At 42.3% G+C, this 17,177-nt stretch overlaps 4 protein-coding genes across 5 annotated transcripts; 3 read left to right on the top strand and 1 right to left on the bottom strand.

Moving 5' to 3' along the window:
* The first annotated feature begins 1,944 nt into the window (after positions 1 to 1,944).
* LOC132264259 (diuretic hormone receptor) lies at positions 1,945 to 8,432 on the top strand. Its single transcript, XM_059764375.1, has 8 exons — positions 1,945 to 1,972; positions 2,598 to 2,728; positions 6,426 to 6,549; positions 6,625 to 6,826; positions 7,066 to 7,159; positions 7,225 to 7,321; positions 7,664 to 7,944; positions 8,024 to 8,432. The coding sequence occupies exons 1-8, from the start codon at positions 1,945 to 1,947 to the stop codon at positions 8,348 to 8,350; spliced, it is 1,284 nt and encodes a 427-aa protein (XP_059620358.1). The 3' UTR covers positions 8,351 to 8,432.
* Positions 8,433 to 8,868: 436 nt separating this feature from the next.
* On the top strand, positions 8,869 to 9,494 carry LOC132263968 (dynein axonemal light chain 4). Its single transcript, XM_059763994.1, has 3 exons — positions 8,869 to 9,020; positions 9,138 to 9,221; positions 9,294 to 9,494. The coding sequence occupies exons 1-3, from the start codon at positions 8,949 to 8,951 to the stop codon at positions 9,456 to 9,458; spliced, it is 321 nt and encodes a 106-aa protein (XP_059619977.1). The 5' UTR covers positions 8,869 to 8,948; the 3' UTR covers positions 9,459 to 9,494.
* Positions 9,495 to 9,710: 216 nt separating this feature from the next.
* Positions 9,711 to 13,843, bottom strand: LOC132263967 (ARF GTPase-activating protein Git). Of its 2 annotated transcripts, none has more exons than XM_059763992.1 (5): positions 13,682 to 13,843; positions 12,437 to 13,602; positions 11,662 to 11,843; positions 11,205 to 11,571; positions 9,711 to 9,925 (listed from the first exon to the last, which is right to left on the bottom strand). In XM_059763992.1, exons 1-5 carry the CDS (start codon positions 13,737 to 13,739, stop codon positions 9,719 to 9,721), a joined length of 1,980 nt encoding a protein of 659 aa, XP_059619975.1. In that variant the 5' UTR covers positions 13,740 to 13,843; the 3' UTR covers positions 9,711 to 9,718. The 2 variants fall into 2 exon arrangements, with proteins under 2 accessions (XP_059619975.1, XP_059619976.1); XM_059763993.1 differs by having other exon boundaries at positions 11,695 to 11,843.
* Positions 13,844 to 15,430: 1,587 nt separating this feature from the next.
* Positions 15,431 to 16,068, top strand: LOC132264258 (cuticle protein 8). Its single transcript, XM_059764374.1, has 3 exons — positions 15,431 to 15,445; positions 15,514 to 15,788; positions 15,864 to 16,068. Exons 1-3 carry the CDS (start codon positions 15,431 to 15,433, stop codon positions 16,066 to 16,068), a joined length of 495 nt encoding a protein of 164 aa, XP_059620357.1.
* The last annotated feature ends 1,109 nt before the right edge of the window (positions 16,069 to 17,177 follow it).

The raw sequence follows: 17,177 nt of genomic DNA, 5'->3' as shown, positions 1-17,177 counted from the left end.
ATTTTTGCAGAATGAATATTCCAACGAAAGCATTTGATTGACGTCAGTTAAATTAGCATAAAGGAACGACTCTTGCATATCTCTCGCTACATCTTGTAGATTTGTACAATTTAAACTTTGTGAATTATATTACGTCAGAAAAAGCATTGTGTATTGTTATATGGAAGCCTTAAGACTTGTTTGAAACACTTGTTGCCTGTCTTCCCGTCTCTGAGCAATTTTCTAAATCCCGACTCGACTTGAAGATGCATCCTTGGGCTTTATTCTCGCATTTGTCATTTCAACTACAATTCAGGTGCATGAATAAATGATTAAATGCTGTACTTCTGTTCTTATTCTGCACAAAAAGCAGCTTCATCCATTATTGACTGAAGAGCATGTTTGTCTTTTGCTGTACATCATTCAGGACACATTCACTGCCGTTTCGTCCCTGTTTCGCTGCAAACTATACAAACTTTCATCCCACACACGCTGAGATATGCTGTAATGGGTTGAAAAATTGGCTTCTCTCTCCGCTCTTGTTTATTTTTAACTTTCACTTGTGTGCTACCCTTGCCAAAGTTCAAGCCCCAAATGGGGGAGGTTCTGTAGAATTTGGTTAACAAGTCTGCGGTCCAATTTGCCTCTGTCTTGACTTTTGTCCCGAGGGGCTTTTAAGGTTAGCACTAGTGGTTGCTCGACTTTTTGCTAAACCTCGCAACTTTGATGAAAGTTCTCAAAGCTTCATTTGTGTAATTGTTAATGTTGTTTCCACTGTTAATTGTTTTGCGAGAGTGCTTTGCAAAAGCTCTTTCAGCAATTGCGGATAGAAAACGAGGAAATATGAAAGAAGAGCGATGAAAAAGACTTGCCAGATTATAAAGGAAATTGCCGTTCACTTACTATTTTCTTATTGCTGTAATTATTCACAGTAAATCATACATTTTTAAAGCTTTAAGTGCCCGTGTGACGTCAGTGCAAGGGCTTCTCATCTTGCCCACATTAATATTTAAATTCCTTTGAGTTCTCAACTTACTTCAGAAGTGAATTTCCTCCGTCCCTGAATGAAAAGTATACGTTTTAACTGAGAGGTGAAGAGTTTATGATGTGAAAAGCTGCTGCTCTGTCTAAGAAATGAGGTTTATAATTAAAAATAAACACTCTTCATTTATTTGCTATGCCAATGAATGGTTGTTTATCAATTTCATAGTTGGCGCATTATGTTCTTAGACATTTTCAGATCCCCAGCGCTTTAAATTCGTCCTCGTTTGAATTCTCTTTAAATTGTGTGGAAAAGAAATCTCACGGGAAAGACCAAATTTATCACTTGACAAGTACTTTAACACATCTCAATCGTATTCCCATCATTTCTATATACAGAAAATTCACTATATACTTTCAACACAATTCTCACCGCGCCTCATTCTCACTATTTGCTTTGCAATCGTTCACAGTCTTATTTGCTAAATGTTCTGAATTGAAATACAATTCGATTCAGTGGGAGGAAGGAATTTGTTCAAGAAGGGTGATCGCTTTCCCACGATTTTTCATTTCACATGATGACAAAAAAGCCTCGGAAAGTCTTTAATACGGAGTGGTGATGGCAAGAAAAAAGTGGCAGAAAAGAGAGATTTTTTGAAAACAATTTATCAACAAACTTTACGTGTCGTATTAAAATATATATACATACATATACGTAAATAATGAGTAGCAGAAGAGTGTTACAAGACACCATCACTGCTTTTTTCCCCCACCCATTTGCGCACAGAAAACTTCCCCGGGAAGTCCAACCATAAATACTACGAGAGTGAAATGGTGGAGAAACATTATTGGGAAATTCTCTACCGCGCGCTCGTTCCTAAGCTGCTTTGGGGCATAAATGAAAATTATATTCTGTCCACTGGCGGGAGAGTTTCGTGGTGAAAAGTATTGTTAGGAGTTCTGTCGTGATTCTGGACGCTACAAATGGCACAAACGCCCAAGAGTGTGCATGGTAATGACAGATAAAATTTGACTGTAATTTTGGCGACCTTTGGAGGTGAAATTCACACTCAAAGTCCCATGTAAATTAATTATAATGCACAATGCTCATGTGCATTTTCCAAAATTCCTGAATATACTCTGTGCTTTATCACCTTTTCACGTCATGCAGGTGCATATTTCCATTAGTGCTGGTCATTTTGATAATTGCTTTTGCATTTTTCGATACGGCGTCTAATCAGTTTATCAGACTTGTTCAAAATGAATTGTTATAACGCTTTGTGAAGCTTTTCGCAAAATTTCTGATTCCCGCCGAGAGGAGTTGATGATTTAGGGGAATTCCTATTAATAACCAGTCGTTGATGATCCAGCGCATAAAACAATTAGTTGTCCCAAAGGTTGGGTGTGGAATGTTGGAGCTCAAAGGGACTTTATGGATCCTTTTCACACGCAAATGCCGTTCTGAGGATGATTCGACAGCAACACACACACACACAATACGGAAATTTTCGTAATTTCAAGCAATTATTGCCAAAGACAATTAATTGCCAGGCCTTTCGGGCGTTCCGATCGAAATCTCCCTGTCGCCCCCCCGCATTCCGGTCCCGCCGCTCATCGACCGGCGCCCCATCAGTGAGAATTTCCCCCGCAGGTCACAGTGGCACTACTGAAGGAAAACATCTCCCTGCCTGAGGACATTCTCCAAGCTGTTAACAATAGTATCGAGCTAAAATGCCTGATTAAATCGCATTTAGAGGAATTGGAGGAGGTGAGATTACACTGATGCTCTCTATATGTTACACTTTATGGCATGCTAAATTGTGTCTCTCGCTCGCTCGCTATCTAACGAAATTCCATCAATATGGTTTACAATTTATTTGGAGGAATTTCTCAGAACACCGTCGCAACTCCATCTCTTTTTCCATCGATACCGTCTTTTTACTCGCAGACACATTCTCAAGATTTCACCAGGGAAATTTCTCATGGAGAGACGTGAAAGGAATTTACACCCTGAATGTAAATCAAGCATTAACCTGAAGATATATCGTATTATTTGCAACGGAATAATTAAATCTTGGTTATAAAGAAAATCTTTCGTGATTCTGGCGGTGCATGAAATATTCACTCCTTCACTCTCAATTAAATATTCACCATGTTTTATTCAATTTGTCCCTAAAAGTGCGTCTCTTTGCCTCTCACCATACTTTCCAGCGGAGCTTGAGAGCTTGTCTGAAGAACATTTCTGTCATGCTTGATATAAATTTCATAAAATTTTGAATTATTTCACCGGAACGATCGAGAGAATATAGCTTTGAAAGAACACAATAAAAACAGCCGAAGGCCTTTTGCTGAAGCTGATAGGGAGCAAAATCGATTGTAATTTAATTTAAAATGTTTAAGCAAGTTTCTAAGTTCACTAACAGTTCTCCATCAAGTCGATAATACAACTAAGATGGAGCAATTAGGGTAGATATTTGTATTTGAATAGTTCATTTTGACGAAAATTGAGTAATAATCAAGTGAAACTTAGAAGATATTAACAAACTTATCAGAAAGTTTTTTTGGTCTCACAAATGAGTAACTTTATTGATTGAGTAAAATTAGGAAATTAAATATTAAGAGTTAACATAGCATTAATAAAGAAATGAATAGAATATTTTCTCCTTTCTAAAACACTGAACAAAGACGAAGAGTTCATTTTGAGTTATCTTGAGTTTTCCACAAGGATGATTTATCTTTCAATGTGTCGCAACAGAAGGAAACTCTTATCAATTTTCCCCTTTTCAAGATCACTTGTCTAACACACATACACACACAAAGCATGCAAAATAGTTGAGGAAAACCGCCACAGATTAACCACTGACCCTCAATTTGTGTACCCAACAAAATTTCTGGGGTGAAACTCAATTAGAGGCAAACAAAATGAAAAGCTATGTGACATCAATAGTAAATCTTTGCAGCATTCACGCAAGTTTAATTGATATTTTAATGGAAAATTCCATCGATTTCTTCCGCACGAGTTGTTGGTCATGTTTTTCACCTTTTATCAACATATTTCCTCCCCCCCACCCCACTCCTTTCTGCGTTACGCAAAATTTCTACGTGAAAATATCGATTATTAATTTGTCAAAGTACCTCTGCGTGAATGGAATCCAATGCATTTAAATCGAAATTATGCGGAGGCACTCCACTGTAATCAAGGGGCTTTGCATGCCTTCAAAATCTCTTCTACATTGCAAATGAGAGTGAAAGTTTTTCATTTTCTCTAAAGAAGTTCAGCGCCCCAAAAACTTTTTACCATACACATATACATAGTTCAAAAGCCATCGCAAAGAGCAGAGCTTTGCCAGTGAGAGTTCGTTCAAATCATTCCCACGGGGTGGAATTGAGGGCTTTTAATGCCAAAGCACGGAAATAAGTCCATCCAATTGAGCAGTTTTATTTGATTAATTCATAATTCCTGTTCGGACTTTTTAAATGGCTTGCCGGAGATTAAATAATGAGACCGGGACAATTTAATTACGTGTGTCACTGTCAGGAAATAATTCAATCAATAAAGAAAGATGTGCGTCGTGAGGACAGGAAAAACTGTCAAAAGTTATTGCAGGCGTCTTTAAGAGCTCACTGGTCAATAAAATGGTCTCGAGCGTGGAAACTCTTAAGCACTCTTCCGGCTCCAAGAGAGCCATAAAGCATCTTCCGCAGCCGCTGAAAAACGCCCCCCTGCAGAGCATCTCACGTGTGAGCATGGGAAAATATGACATCGAGGAGCGTTATGATGAGGGATTAATAAAATATTTAAGGAGGGATAATTAAAATGTTAATCATGTTTGTCAAGTTGGACAAGTATTTTCTCGTGTAATATAGTTTGTCGGCAAGAGAGCGGATCCGTTCGCCTTTGAAGCACAGCCTTCGTTAGTATAGTGAATTATAATTAACAGAAGGTGGGCAGAAGTAGAACTCAAATCAACGGGAAATCCCTCATCTCACGCCCTTTCATTTGCACTCGACGCTTCAAAGACTTGAAAATGATTTTCAATCCCTGCCGCTTTCCCGCCCAAGAGGCTCAAAGACCCCTCAAATGGTCTGCAGGCGGTGAAGAGCCCCAAATGGCCCCAATCCGTGTGTGTGTGTGTGTGCAGAGAAGTGCTGACGGCTGAGTATTCATTGATGCTCAATCTTGAGTGAATTGAGCCTTGATGATGCTCCATCGGAAGGAGAATTCATTGAATTATTTAGAGAGGAATGTTGGAAAAAGTTGCAAAGTTGAAGTGATCACTTTTATTGATTTTTCTTCTTTTCACTTTGAAAAAGCGCACTCCTTTTTCCTTCCTCAAGTGGCAAAAGGAAATTCCCACAAAAATGTCACATGACAATGTGTAAATTATTTGAACACTGACCAGATGCTCTCTTTTTTTTTAATGAAAATCAATTGGACAGTATTTGTGGGGGCACAAATGTAATTTAAGCGTGTGGATTGTTTTTGAATTCCTCCATGAGGAATTTTACCACGCAAATTAATTAAATGACTTCAGGCGAAATCCCACCAAAATTGCGAAACGTAAACAATTTCACTGTCGGTACTTAAAAAAACATGAATTAATATATATATGTGTGATGTTATGTGTAATTCAAGTAGACAAATAGCAATTTATTAATTAAACTTTCCATGCTATTAATGCGAATTCAGGCGTGAACACATGTGCCAGAACATATGAAACATTCCATCAACTAAATAAGCTGATATCAGTAGTTAAATGCTAATTAATAAAATAATTTATTCGCATTGCAAACTTTATCAAACTTTCGAGTTAACTCGTTATTATTTATAGATACTGGGATGAAACTGGGTTGACTAGATAATGCAATTAAAAAATTGTTTGCAAGTAATTACAAATATTTTAATTGTGTTTCATACTCTCAGCGTATCATGACAAGTAAATGCTGTATTAATTTACTTTCTACCTTCTTTTCAGTCATGTTCTTGATGCGAAATTCAATTGATAAATATTCTCTCTATGCTCGCGAAGGAGATTTATTGGGAAAACAGGACGAAAAGAACTAGAAGTGGTTGAAAAAGGAAAAAGTAGTTCAAAGGCAAAGACTTCCGGAGGAAGTGAGGTCAAAAACCGACAGTTTAATGAACAGTATGAAATGTGTGTTTAAGAAAATAGATTTCCTTTGAGTAGCACAAGTGATTGAAGTGACATGAAATATCCCTGAAATCGCTTTCGCAGCACTGTAACTAAGTTTTGTATACGCTTTGTGTTACTACTTTTGTGTACCACATATTGCGATTGTGCGTTAATACAGTAAAAGATCTGTCTGCTGCGCTTGTAAGACAGGACATTGATAGCTCAATTATTTATACTCCAATTATGTAGCTATAAAATTCCCTTGATGACTTGAATAATACATCAATTCATCCGCTAATCGCCCTCTTTTACAACCCTATCTCGTTTCAGGTCTCCGACTTGTACTGCGCCACCGTCTTCGACACAATTCTGTGCTGGCCACGCACGAAGCGAGGCACTTGGGCCACTCTTCCGTGCCTCAAGGAATTTCAAGGCATTCGCTACGACACGAGGCGTAAGAGTGACTTTTAGCCTGTGCGGAAGACGGCCATTCGCTTAATGTTGTGGGGGGTGGAATTGTCTCTTACAGAGAATGCCACCCGCTATTGTCAGCTCAACGGAGAGTGGGATAATTACACGAATTACAATCAATGCCACCATGTGCCCGTGTCGTCGTCCATGCAGGAGGAGTTTGAGTTGAGCGTGGAACTCCCAACGATTATCTACTATGTGGGCTACACAATAAGTCTGATCTCCTTGCTCCTTGCCGTGCTCATTTTCGTTCACTTTAGGTGGGTTGTGCCAGCCACTGACAAGTCTTGCATGAAATTTTCATCTGTTTTCTCCTCTCTCGAGAGTTTGAGGCCTAATTAAAATTTCTCCCCACCCACTTGCGGGGTGTGGGGGTGACCGTGGAGTGGCGCGGGGGTGAATTAAATGAAATTTTAAGATGATTCCAATGAGACCAAGATCACGACACGGAACAGACACGGCCAATTTTCCACCCACACCCTTTCTGGTCCTCTTTCAGAGACCTTCGGTGTCTCCGGAACACCATTCATGCCAATCTCTTCACATCCTACATCATGAGTGCTCTTCTTTGGATGCTAACTCTGTCGCTTCAGGCAAGTCTAATCATCGCGATAACAGAAGCATTAAAGACATCTTTAAGTCCTGATTTCTTTTGCAGATTTCCTCACCTCAACAAGGTCTGACTGAGTGCATTTTCCTCGTCACGATTTTTCACTACTTCAGCCTCACGAATTTCTTCTGGATGCTGGTTGAAGGTACGTCTCAGCTTGGGTACACCCTTAAGATTTTCTCTGTATACCAATGTAGCATTACTGCCAGAGTGTGGAAAAGTGCCTCAACAGGCAGCAAAAAAGCGCTCTCAATTAGTGTTAATTGGGTTGATGGGGTCTGGCACATTTTCACATACTCTTGCTAATTTTAGGGGAGGCAATATTTGAACAGAGAAGCAAATTACACATTTGATGTGTCTTCACTTTGCCGAATCTTCCCTCTAAATAGAGACATTTCACTATTTGTCAAACAAATCTCACACACAGACTTTCCTTGGGCAGAATGTAAAGACACAATCATATTGTGGAAAATTCACTACATTGCAGGCTTTTATCTGTACGTGCTCGTGATCGAGTCATTCTCCCGGGATAGACTCAAGTTCAACGCTTACGCCGCGATCGGCTGGGGAGCTCCGGCACTCTTTGTGATCACTTGGGCAGTGGTCAAGGGGATTGCGAGCAATTCTCACGCGCTGCAAGTGGCGCCCAACAACAAGCTCGAGATCGACTGCACGTGGATGAGGGAGTCGAAGATAGACTATATTTTCCAGGTGCCAGCATGCTTGGTTCTCCTCATCAACTGCATCTTCCTATCGCGAATTATGTGGGTAAGAGCAACCATCCAATCTCCTTCACTACTCTCTGTCTGGCATTAATCTGTGTACTTCTGTGCATCTTCCCGTGCAGGTCCTAATAACGAAACTCCGCTCCGCAACGACGGTGGAGACGCGTCAGTACAGGAAGGCATCCAAGGCCCTCTTGGTGCTCACGCCACTCTTAGGCATCACTTATCTGGTGGTGCTGGCGGGTCCCAACGACGACGGCGTGGCCGGCTACGTCTTCGCCATCGTGCGTTCTCTCCTGCTCAGCACTCAGGGTCTGTCCGTGTCACTCCTGTACTGCTTCCTCAACTTCGAGGTGCGCCTGGCGCTCCGGAATCGCTTCGCGCGCTGGAAAGATCAACGCAATATCCAACGCAGTCAAGCTAATCGCCAAAGCTTGCGGTATGTTTGAAACTGTGTCGCAGGAGTCATCAGTCACCTGTTATCTTCTTTGACAATTTATCAAAAAAAAAATTAAGAGAACAATGGAATGAGTGTAAAGATCAATGGATTTTTTTTTCTCTCAATGGTTTTCCTTCACTCTCATCCGTCATGATTGTTTCCACGCAGAAATGTCCTTATAAATTGCTGTGTTTAACGGCCGGATCTTTGTTTCAAATTCGGAGAAACTATGTCTCCTTCAGGGATGCGAGAAATTGGGGGTGAAACTGGTCAATTAGGGAATTCACTACAATTTGCACTGCAACACTCCAACGATCTAACACTGTGGCTCTCATCCACTGCACTGTCCCTATAAACTTCATCGCGGACTGTAAACACAACTGCACTCCTTCGGCCGATGCCTTGGCAATTTCTCTGAGTGCAGAAACGGCGCGAGGGGTGGGATTGAGTGTGCGCAAGTCGGATGTCATCCCTCTTTCGCGAGAAAAAAAAAGCACAGGGAAGGGTGGCGAGCGTCAACGGCATTGCAATCCCGGGTGATTCAGTACAATGTTACGTGAACGTGTATTCATCAATCACGCCACGAGTCACTCACAATTGCCACCCAAATGGCTGAGGATGCAATAAAGGCGGAATCTGAGACGGACAAGAAGATTCTCCATGTGTATCCATTAGTGAAGGTGAGTTTCTCGCTCATTAGTGTGAATAATTTAGTCGGTGTTACAGCAGGAGCACACGAGTCAATTAATTATTCACTTTAACGCTGAGGGGGTGGCAATCTTTTTGCAACATTTCAGCACTCAGACATGAATGAGGAGATGAGAACGGAGGCCATTGAGTTGTGTATCACGGCGTGTGAGAAATTCGCACAGAATTACGAGGTGAGAGGACGCCTTTGAGTGTGTGTGTGAGGATGGAGATTAGCGTGTAATCATGGGCTTTCATCATTCCAGCAAGCCGCCAAATTGATCAAAGAGACAATGGACAAGAAGTTCGGCTCCTTCTGGCACGTTGTCGTCGGCGAGGGTTTTGGCTTTGAGCTGTCATACGAGACGAAAAACATTCTGTATCTCTTCTTCGGCGGAAATCTCGCCATCATCCTGTGGAAGTGTTCTTAAAAAACTGACAAAAACGAAAAAAAACAAATAAACGACACATGGTTAGTAATTATGCAGGTCAAAAATTTGTATACAACTTATATATTTTTTCTAATAAATCTTTTTTTTCTGTCAATGAACGCGTGTGAGTTGTTTTATCGATAAAATCTCTAAGCGAAAAGGATGTCAAATTTGGCGAGGGCGAAAGAAAACTAATAATAAAATGGTGAAAACAATGTTAAAAAAAAATGTGAAGAGAGATGATGAGAAAATATGCAAAATTACTGCAACTGAAACTCAGTCACGAGCATTTTCGTGGCTTTCGCCAGATTAAATGCACACGCACGCACGTCCTGCAGATACTTGTCCACAGCCTCGTGATTCTCCGTGACGACCGAATCCTGAAGGCACTGACAGAAGATTTGCATCTCCTCAATGTTGCCCGTGAGCTCAGACAGGGACGTCTTAATCGCCTCATTGTCCAACGTCTGCAAGGATGAAAAACGAAAGCTTTATTCCCACAAACAACACTCCTAATGAACCCCACCGAACGGGAGAGAAAGCTGGGAAAAACTTCATCTCTGCGAGTCTAACGAGGTGAGGAAAAGTTCAGCAAATTAAAATCTCCTCTTCCCCAAACCACGCGCACCACAACAAAACACTGAAGACACTCATCAGGGAAGTTTTTTTTCTTTTTTTCTCTCTCTCTCTTTTTTCACCAATTGCAGCCGCAAGGAAAGCAGCCTCACCCAAATCCTCAATGCGGAAAAAAGTGTTTAATTTTGCACTGTGCAAACTTTTTTGCAATCACGCACAAGAAGAAAAGCAAAAGGACTTCATATCGTAGTAATCCCTAATTGAATCTCCTTCGGAGAATTTATATTGGATGACATCGCGGAAGAACAATGGAAGGAAATCAATTAGAGCCAAATAGAATTAATTGAAATGTAATTGAGAATGGGATATAAATGGTGGATGTGGTGAGATGGCATTAAGTTTCTAAATGCGGAAAGCATTTACAAAGTTGTGGGATTTCCACTATTCAATTGTACAAATACGCTTTTCACTTGAAAATCACTGGAAAAAAGCCCCACAATGAGACTTAAATTCCAGATAGTAGCCAAATAAATTCGGATTGTTCATTTTTAATCGCCAAAGGAATGCATAAAATCTGCATTTATACACTTAACGCATCAAATAACGTTAGCCCATGAATTAATCTCCTTATTTCCATTCATCAGTTTGGGGCGAAATGTGCATAATAATTAGCGAGTACCTCTGCCAGGCTTATACATAATCCAGCATTTCTCTCTCTCTCTCTCATTCACTAAATAACCCATCTTTCCAGGCTCATAACAGCATTACATTGAGTGCGCAATAATGAAAATTAAAGAGTCACTCTCAATTTTCTTGACTTCCCAGCGACACTCTCCCGAGACTTCCTCGGGACTGTCCCAGTTGTGAGCTTGTGTGTGTGTGATTACAGTCCCGAAACTCTCTCTCTCTCATCACTGGGAATGGAATTAAAAGTTTTACCCTGGTGAAACTTATGAGACGACATACATCATCATCACACGGGACGCAGTGCGATTTATTGCGCTCAACAGGGCCATTTGTCAGCCGGCGAGCAAGAGGTGAAATTTGTAGTTATAATCCTGATAAAATGTTATTTCTCGCCGGGAATGCAATTGATGAATTTTTCACTTAAATTCCACCGCGCGCAGAGATGAAAAAAAAAGTGTCAATTGAGAGAATATGAGAACTCACCGTTGGGAAAATAACCACGAGATCCGTGACGGCGGCGTGGATGCGTTCAGCGCACGGCACGAAGGCATTCTTCTTGGTGAGATCCTGCATGGCGCCCACGAGATCCTGAATGCGCCTCGTGATGGCGTCAGTGCGGCAAATCACCTCGTCTGACGTGGGAAAGATCGTGGAGTCCGACTGATTGAGCCTCGTCATGTGATACATCGAAGTGGCCGTGCGATTGTTGTCTCCAGTCGCATTTATCCGGCTGTAGTTGTTGTTCTCCCGCGGCTCAAACATGCTCACGGGACGCTTTGGGAAGTTCTGCTTCAACTCATTCACCGTCTTCTCCTCCATTCGCCCATCATTGGACATCGAATCAGAGCGCCTGACAGCGAAAACATAAATCAAGAAAAAATCATGAGTTGAGTGAGAAATTTCTCAATCCAGAGAACTAATGAAAAAATGTAAAAATTACATTTTTAAATCAGTTTCTGTCCACGGATCACACCTCGACTTCAGCTCCGAATTCTCCGTCGAGAGCTTCTGCACCAGAGACTTGAGCTCACTGATTGTGGTCTCTGACTCCGTCAATTGCTTCTTCAGCACGTCAATCTCCGGATTGGTGAGCGTGGAGTTGTTCATTGGACTGCCGAAGACCTGCAAAACACACTCATTTCACATGAATTTCCCGCAAAGTTGTCGAAAATCATAAATAATTCAAGGTTAAATTTGAAACTTTCAGTTCCATAAATCAACACCGGCAACTGAGTTTTCACATGCTTTTCAGCGGTACTTTTTGTCGATAAATTCTTTCCTAAAATGTTTTTTACTTTGAATTTTCAATGCTTCCGTTACGCAATGGCCATAAAACTCTACAACAAGAGCTCTTCAAACATTCATAGGAGTTGAAAAAGAAAAACAAATCAGTTTGCCATTTCCTTCTCAAAATCAAGCCAGTCACGCAAAATTCCACTTCTTTCATGCGTTTTTCCCTCTCTGTGAACACACTCAGAGACTCTAGAGCGACACGGAAATTCCTCATGACCCTGTTATTTGATGAAGAACTTAAGACCATGACCGTTTAGAGTATCGAATGTAGTGAATTTTAATTGATCAATTATAGAGTAATGCAATTTTGTTTGAACTTTTGCACTATATGCAGTGCGAATTTTAAATGTTCCGTGCAAGTTTAATAGAGCAACATTCTGCTCGCGCTGTAATTGAATGAATCACAGCGCAGAGGCACTCACCTGCTGTCCCATCGGAGCCAGAGCCGCGTAGTCATCGTCGGAGGCCACGGCGTCATACAGAGGCTCGTCATCGGACAGATTTGCATCGGAGATGGTGAGCTTTCTGTCGCTCGGCGGGGCGCCGGCGACAGCATTGGTCAGCGGCCGCAGATTGGCCATGTTCTGCCGCCTTTTGGCATCGATCAGCACATCCGTGAGGAAGCCCGCGAACTCCGTGGGACTGAAGCGCGCCAGCTTCTGCCGTCCCTGATTCCGCGTGGCGCTCAAGTGGGGATTCGTGGGCAGAAATGGCACGGCTCCCGAGTCGGGATTGAGCGAACTCGTGGCCCAGATGGCCTCATTCTCGCGTCGATCCACCTCGTCGTACAAATCCATCACCAGCTCCTCGAACATCTTGTTGGGTATGAGAAACAGCTTCCCGCGCGCGATCTTCAGCTGCTCGAAGATCTCACCCTGCGTCTGATCCGGTATGATAATGTGCTGCCCGGCCGCGTGATCGGGTTTGCGGTTGCAGAGAAAATTGCAGATTCTGTCCGTCACCTCGTACATCGCCTCCACCAGTCGGTTCACGATCTGCGTGTGCTTCTCAGCCCGCGCCAGATCGACTGCCGTGTGACCGCCGATGTCGAGCGCCTTGATTTCCGCTCCGTAGATGATGAGCAGCTCCACTTGGGAGAGTTGGCCAAACTTTGCGGCTACATGCAGTGGCGTCGAGCCCTTCTCCTCGTGGAAGTAGTTGGGATCCGCGCCCTGGACGAGGAGTCTCAGGGATGTCTCGAGATTTGGCGCTCGCACTGAGGCATGAAGTTGCTTATTCAGCTCACTCTCGATGTTCTTCACGTTTCCGTCCACAAAGTTTGGGCGCAGCACGAAGGCCGCCTGGACGTGTTTGGCACGAATGAAGTCCGCCTTGACGGAGTGCAGGGGATCCTTTGGCGAGGGCTTCTTGTAGCCATGCTTCTGGGCCGCCGAGTCAATCAGCAAATGCTCCCAGACGCTGTTCGCCCCATGGCTGTTCAGTGAATTCACGAGATTCAGCACCGACGGCGACCACTTGCCCTGCCGCAGGCTCTTCACCTGCGAGATGTGACGTCCCAGACTGCGGTGGATGGAGCAGCACTCACCGCAGAGCAGAATCCCCTTGTTTATGGACGCCCAGGCAGGATCTTCCGCGAAGGGAGAGAAAATGTTGAGCCATTATTGACATTCAGTCGAGACGACGAAAAGGGCTGTTTTTATCCTCACCTGACGCTCCACAGTCACCGCAAACTTCCATATCTGTGCGCGAGATGATTCGCGACATCCTTGCGTGTCACTTTTGTGCGAAAAATCCAGAAGAAAAGAGGAAAAATCGCCCCGAAAACGGATCAAAATAAAGCCATCCACTCAGTTCACCACGTTTTCTGACAGTGTACCGAGTTGTCAAAGGGCTGTCAGTGCTGTCTGTGCACGGCTGGAAGTCGACATTCAGGCGCAATCGGCAAACTGGAAAGTTCACTATATATAATTCCAATAGAATAGATATCTTGATACAGACAATAATAAGACACGGAATGAGAGCTTTTTGGCATTTTTTTTTATCGAATACCATAAACAAAATTCATCCCCGGAGATTATCAAGTTCGTTAAATCCAATCGTAAATTCAAATGATTTGAAATATTAAAAAGATATTCAACTGGCGTGTCGTGATCAATTGGTTGGAAAAGTGAGTATTTTCCTCAGCGAATTCCACTTTTATTTTCATGTTACCCAATGGCATAATATAGTAACTTCATTTTGTATGCACTTTAGGAAGCATTGCTGAGGAAGTTGAAACAGACAAGAGAGGAATTTCTCATTCGTTTATTGTTAAGCAATCTTTTGCATTTTCTATAATTTATTCAATAAGACAAAAGTACACCGAGCCACTTTGTTGTTGATGGTAAACATGTGATAATGACGAAAAACTGTTCCGTATGATAAAAACCAAATCACTACAATACGGACGAGGGAAGGAAAAATTGAAGCTTTTTTCAGTTTCCATATGAATATTAATTATGGCGAGAAGTTGCGAATGAAGAATAAAAGTCTCAAATCTTATATGGTTATGCGGTGTCTCTGGAGATTGTGTAATTCACCAAGAACATAATCAGTATGCTCAAACGACCGATTAATTGTGATTAAAAGTGTATCTACACAACATAACAAAATTGCATATGATGACCATCAGCCTTAATGGCAACTTTCATGGAACTCAAGAACCTTTGATGACAAAAAGCCCAACTGTGTGAAGAAAAAGGTCTGTTGGTAATTTCCAACACTTTCCCATTAACACAAATCGCGCGGCATTATTTCAAAATTTCAACAATGAAACTGTTAAATTTCCAATCAACGTGATTCTGTCCAAATAAAAATAATGCAAGAAGCGAGAGAGAGAGACACAATTTTTGCCCTCTTATTTAACAAGACAAAAACTCCTGGGGATTTCAACACCCATAAATACCCATTTATAATTTGAGCATTACTCGGTGGTAAGAAGCAGTATACATGGTGAATATAATATAATTGTTCAGCAATTAGATCTTTCATTTGTTTCTCGGGGAGAAATTCTCGCATCGCTGATCACAAGATCGCGGTGAGTTTGTTGGCGAAGAAATGATCGATGTGTTGTGCATGTCGAAGTCGATTTTCAGTCACTTGGCGCCACAAATGAAAAATTTTGCACAGAAAAGCGGATACATTTCGTTTGACGGGCGCTCGCGCGGTGCCAATGGTGAGGGTAGAAGAAGGTGAAAAAAATGTATTTGACGTAATGCACAAAAGAGCAACACACTATTTACACCGTAACCGAAAAAAGGCGCCAATGGTGCATTAAATAACCCTCTTTGGTATAAATACTTTGCTGAAATTGTTCAAACGGCACAGTATCGTGTTCAAATTGTAGAGCTAAGCACCTGTCTTGTAGTGCTACCGTAGTAACTTATTGTTAGTTTACCATTCCTCCGGAGATAAAGATGGTCCTGATGCACGTAAGTGGCTGCTCTTCGAGCCCCCCGACAAAGGGCGCTGAGCTGATGCAGTGTGTCTCTCGTCGCAGGTGATTGCCGTTGTCTGTGCTCTGGTGGTGTCCTGTGGAGCCTACGTGGCGCAAGATCACCACCCTGTGGGCTACTCCTACGCCAAGTTCAGTGGCCCAGTCAGTGGTCCCGAGCATGAGGTGCACGTGAAAGATGAGCACAGTCATGGTGTGAAAGTGGACTACATCGCCAAGCCGGACTACCACTTCGCCTACGGCGTCGAGGATCCCAAGAGCCACGTGTCCCAGAGTCGCAAGGAGACGAGGCACGGGGACGCCGTCCACGGCGAGTACACGTGAGTATCACAGCCTGAATCCTGTGCCTTCCCAACTGTCTTAACACCGCCAATCTCCTCCCATTCTTCACCAAGTGTGATCGACCCCGATGGCACCAAGAGGATCGTCAAGTACACGGCGGACAAGCACAACGGCTTCCAGGCTCAGATCATCACAAATGGTAAACTCGAATCCTACGGAGACGGTGGCCATCATCAGCAGGCGGCTCCGCACGGCGGCCACGAGCAATATACGCACCACGCGAGTGGCGAGACCAGCGAAGAAGATGACGAGTACTAAGTGCTCCTCGCGCCCAAATCATCTTGTGATAGAGACACAGAAGCTTCATCTGCCTCTTCACACACCTCAAGACAACTCTCTTCCTCAGTTGTGATATTAATAGCAGGTTAGATGTTAGAGTATTAAGTCTCGTGCATGTTTTTTTTTATCAAACTATAATCGAAAATGTTTGTTTTGTTCCCGCGAAAGAGACGAATAAAATAAAGAAAGACACGATACAAATGAAAATCAATCGGGTTTTTCCTCTTCCTCGTCAATCGATGGCGCTCGCGCACACTTCTGCGGTCGTGTTTGGGAGGGAAAAGTGACTGATTTGCACAAAGAAATTGGATACGCGAGAGATACTTTCGCATTTGGTGGTGCACAGAGAGTGAAAAGCATAGGCAGCAATTAAAAACGGAGCACTTTTTTCTGCTTCTGTGACTTCTATTGTGCGCTGGCAGAAATTGCACAGCCACTTTGGCAAATGCAAAAACTGCCACCTGGAAGTACGTGTTGATTGCATGAAAAGCCACACGAGTGGGCGGCTCAGACGGGCAATAAACGATAATCGGTCAGAGAGAAAGCAGACACTCCACCAGACGTGAACAAGTAACCCAAGGATCATGCAAAGAGACGAAAACGCTTTAGCTTAACCCAAAACTGTCACGGTGAGTTTATGATTTTTGCAAGAAAGGGGCAGGAAATCATGTAATCGGCAAAATCAGAAAAATCCAATGTGCCACACGAAGGCTATGTTTCAAAGCGAATTTTCGAAATTTGCAATACTTCTTTTCAATTCACATTCATGCTTTATCAGATGAATGCAAAATGAAATCTTTTGAATTTGGGTTAGCAAAGCCATCAACGCAAATAAAATCATTGCTAACTTATGTGAAAACATATGATTATTTCAACTAATCAAACCACTATTATCAGGGTTAAACGATAGATATTACGACACTTGAGAATTTAACCTTAATACTAAAATCATATGTTTTATTATTGCTAAGTGACTGAGAATTTTAAGAGATTAAGAACACATTAAAAACAACATTTAGTAATCAATCTTTATGTATAAATTGTGGGGAGATCTGAAAGACGGTAATTGGATTGATCCACAAGTAATT

Source organism: Phlebotomus argentipes, unplaced genomic scaffold, assembly GCF_947086385.1.
Source record: "Phlebotomus argentipes unplaced genomic scaffold, Phlebotomus argentipes genome assembly contig_32, whole genome shotgun sequence".
Classification (NCBI taxonomy): Eukaryota; Metazoa; Arthropoda; class Insecta; order Diptera; family Psychodidae; genus Phlebotomus; species Phlebotomus argentipes.
This window is presented reverse-complemented; position numbering and strand designations above follow the sequence as displayed.

Bases quoted from the DNA above. Each gene is read 5' to 3' on its own strand.
- LOC132264258 (XM_059764374.1), top strand. The intron at 15,789-15,863 runs GTGAGTATCACA...TTCTTCACCAAG, and splicing joins GCCGTCCACGGCGAGTACAC to TGTGATCGACCCCGATGGCA.
- LOC132264259 (XM_059764375.1), top strand. From the start codon at position 1,945: ATGGCACAAACGCCCAAGAGTGTGCATG. The intron at 1,973-2,597 runs GTAATGACAGAT...CCCATCAGTGAG, and splicing joins AACGCCCAAGAGTGTGCATG to AATTTCCCCCGCAGGTCACA. The intron at 2,729-6,425 runs GTGAGATTACAC...ATCTCGTTTCAG, and splicing joins ATTTAGAGGAATTGGAGGAG to GTCTCCGACTTGTACTGCGC.
- LOC132263968 (XM_059763994.1), top strand. From the start codon at position 8,949: ATGGCTGAGGATGCAATAAAGGCGGAATCTGAGACGGACAAGAAGATT. The intron at 9,021-9,137 runs GTGAGTTTCTCG...GCAACATTTCAG, and splicing joins ATGTGTATCCATTAGTGAAG to CACTCAGACATGAATGAGGA. The intron at 9,222-9,293 runs GTGAGAGGACGC...TCATCATTCCAG, and splicing joins AATTCGCACAGAATTACGAG to CAAGCCGCCAAATTGATCAA.
- LOC132263967 (XM_059763992.1), bottom strand. From the start codon at position 13,739: ATGTCGCGAATCATCTCGCGCACAGATATGGAAGTTTGCGGTGACTGT. The intron at 11,844-12,436 runs GTGAGTGCCTCT...TGTGTTTTGCAG, and splicing joins TGGCTCCGATGGGACAGCAG to GTCTTCGGCAGTCCAATGAA. The intron at 9,926-11,204 runs GTGAGTTCTCAT...TCATCCTTGCAG, and splicing joins TCGTGGTTATTTTCCCAACG to ACGTTGGACAATGAGGCGAT.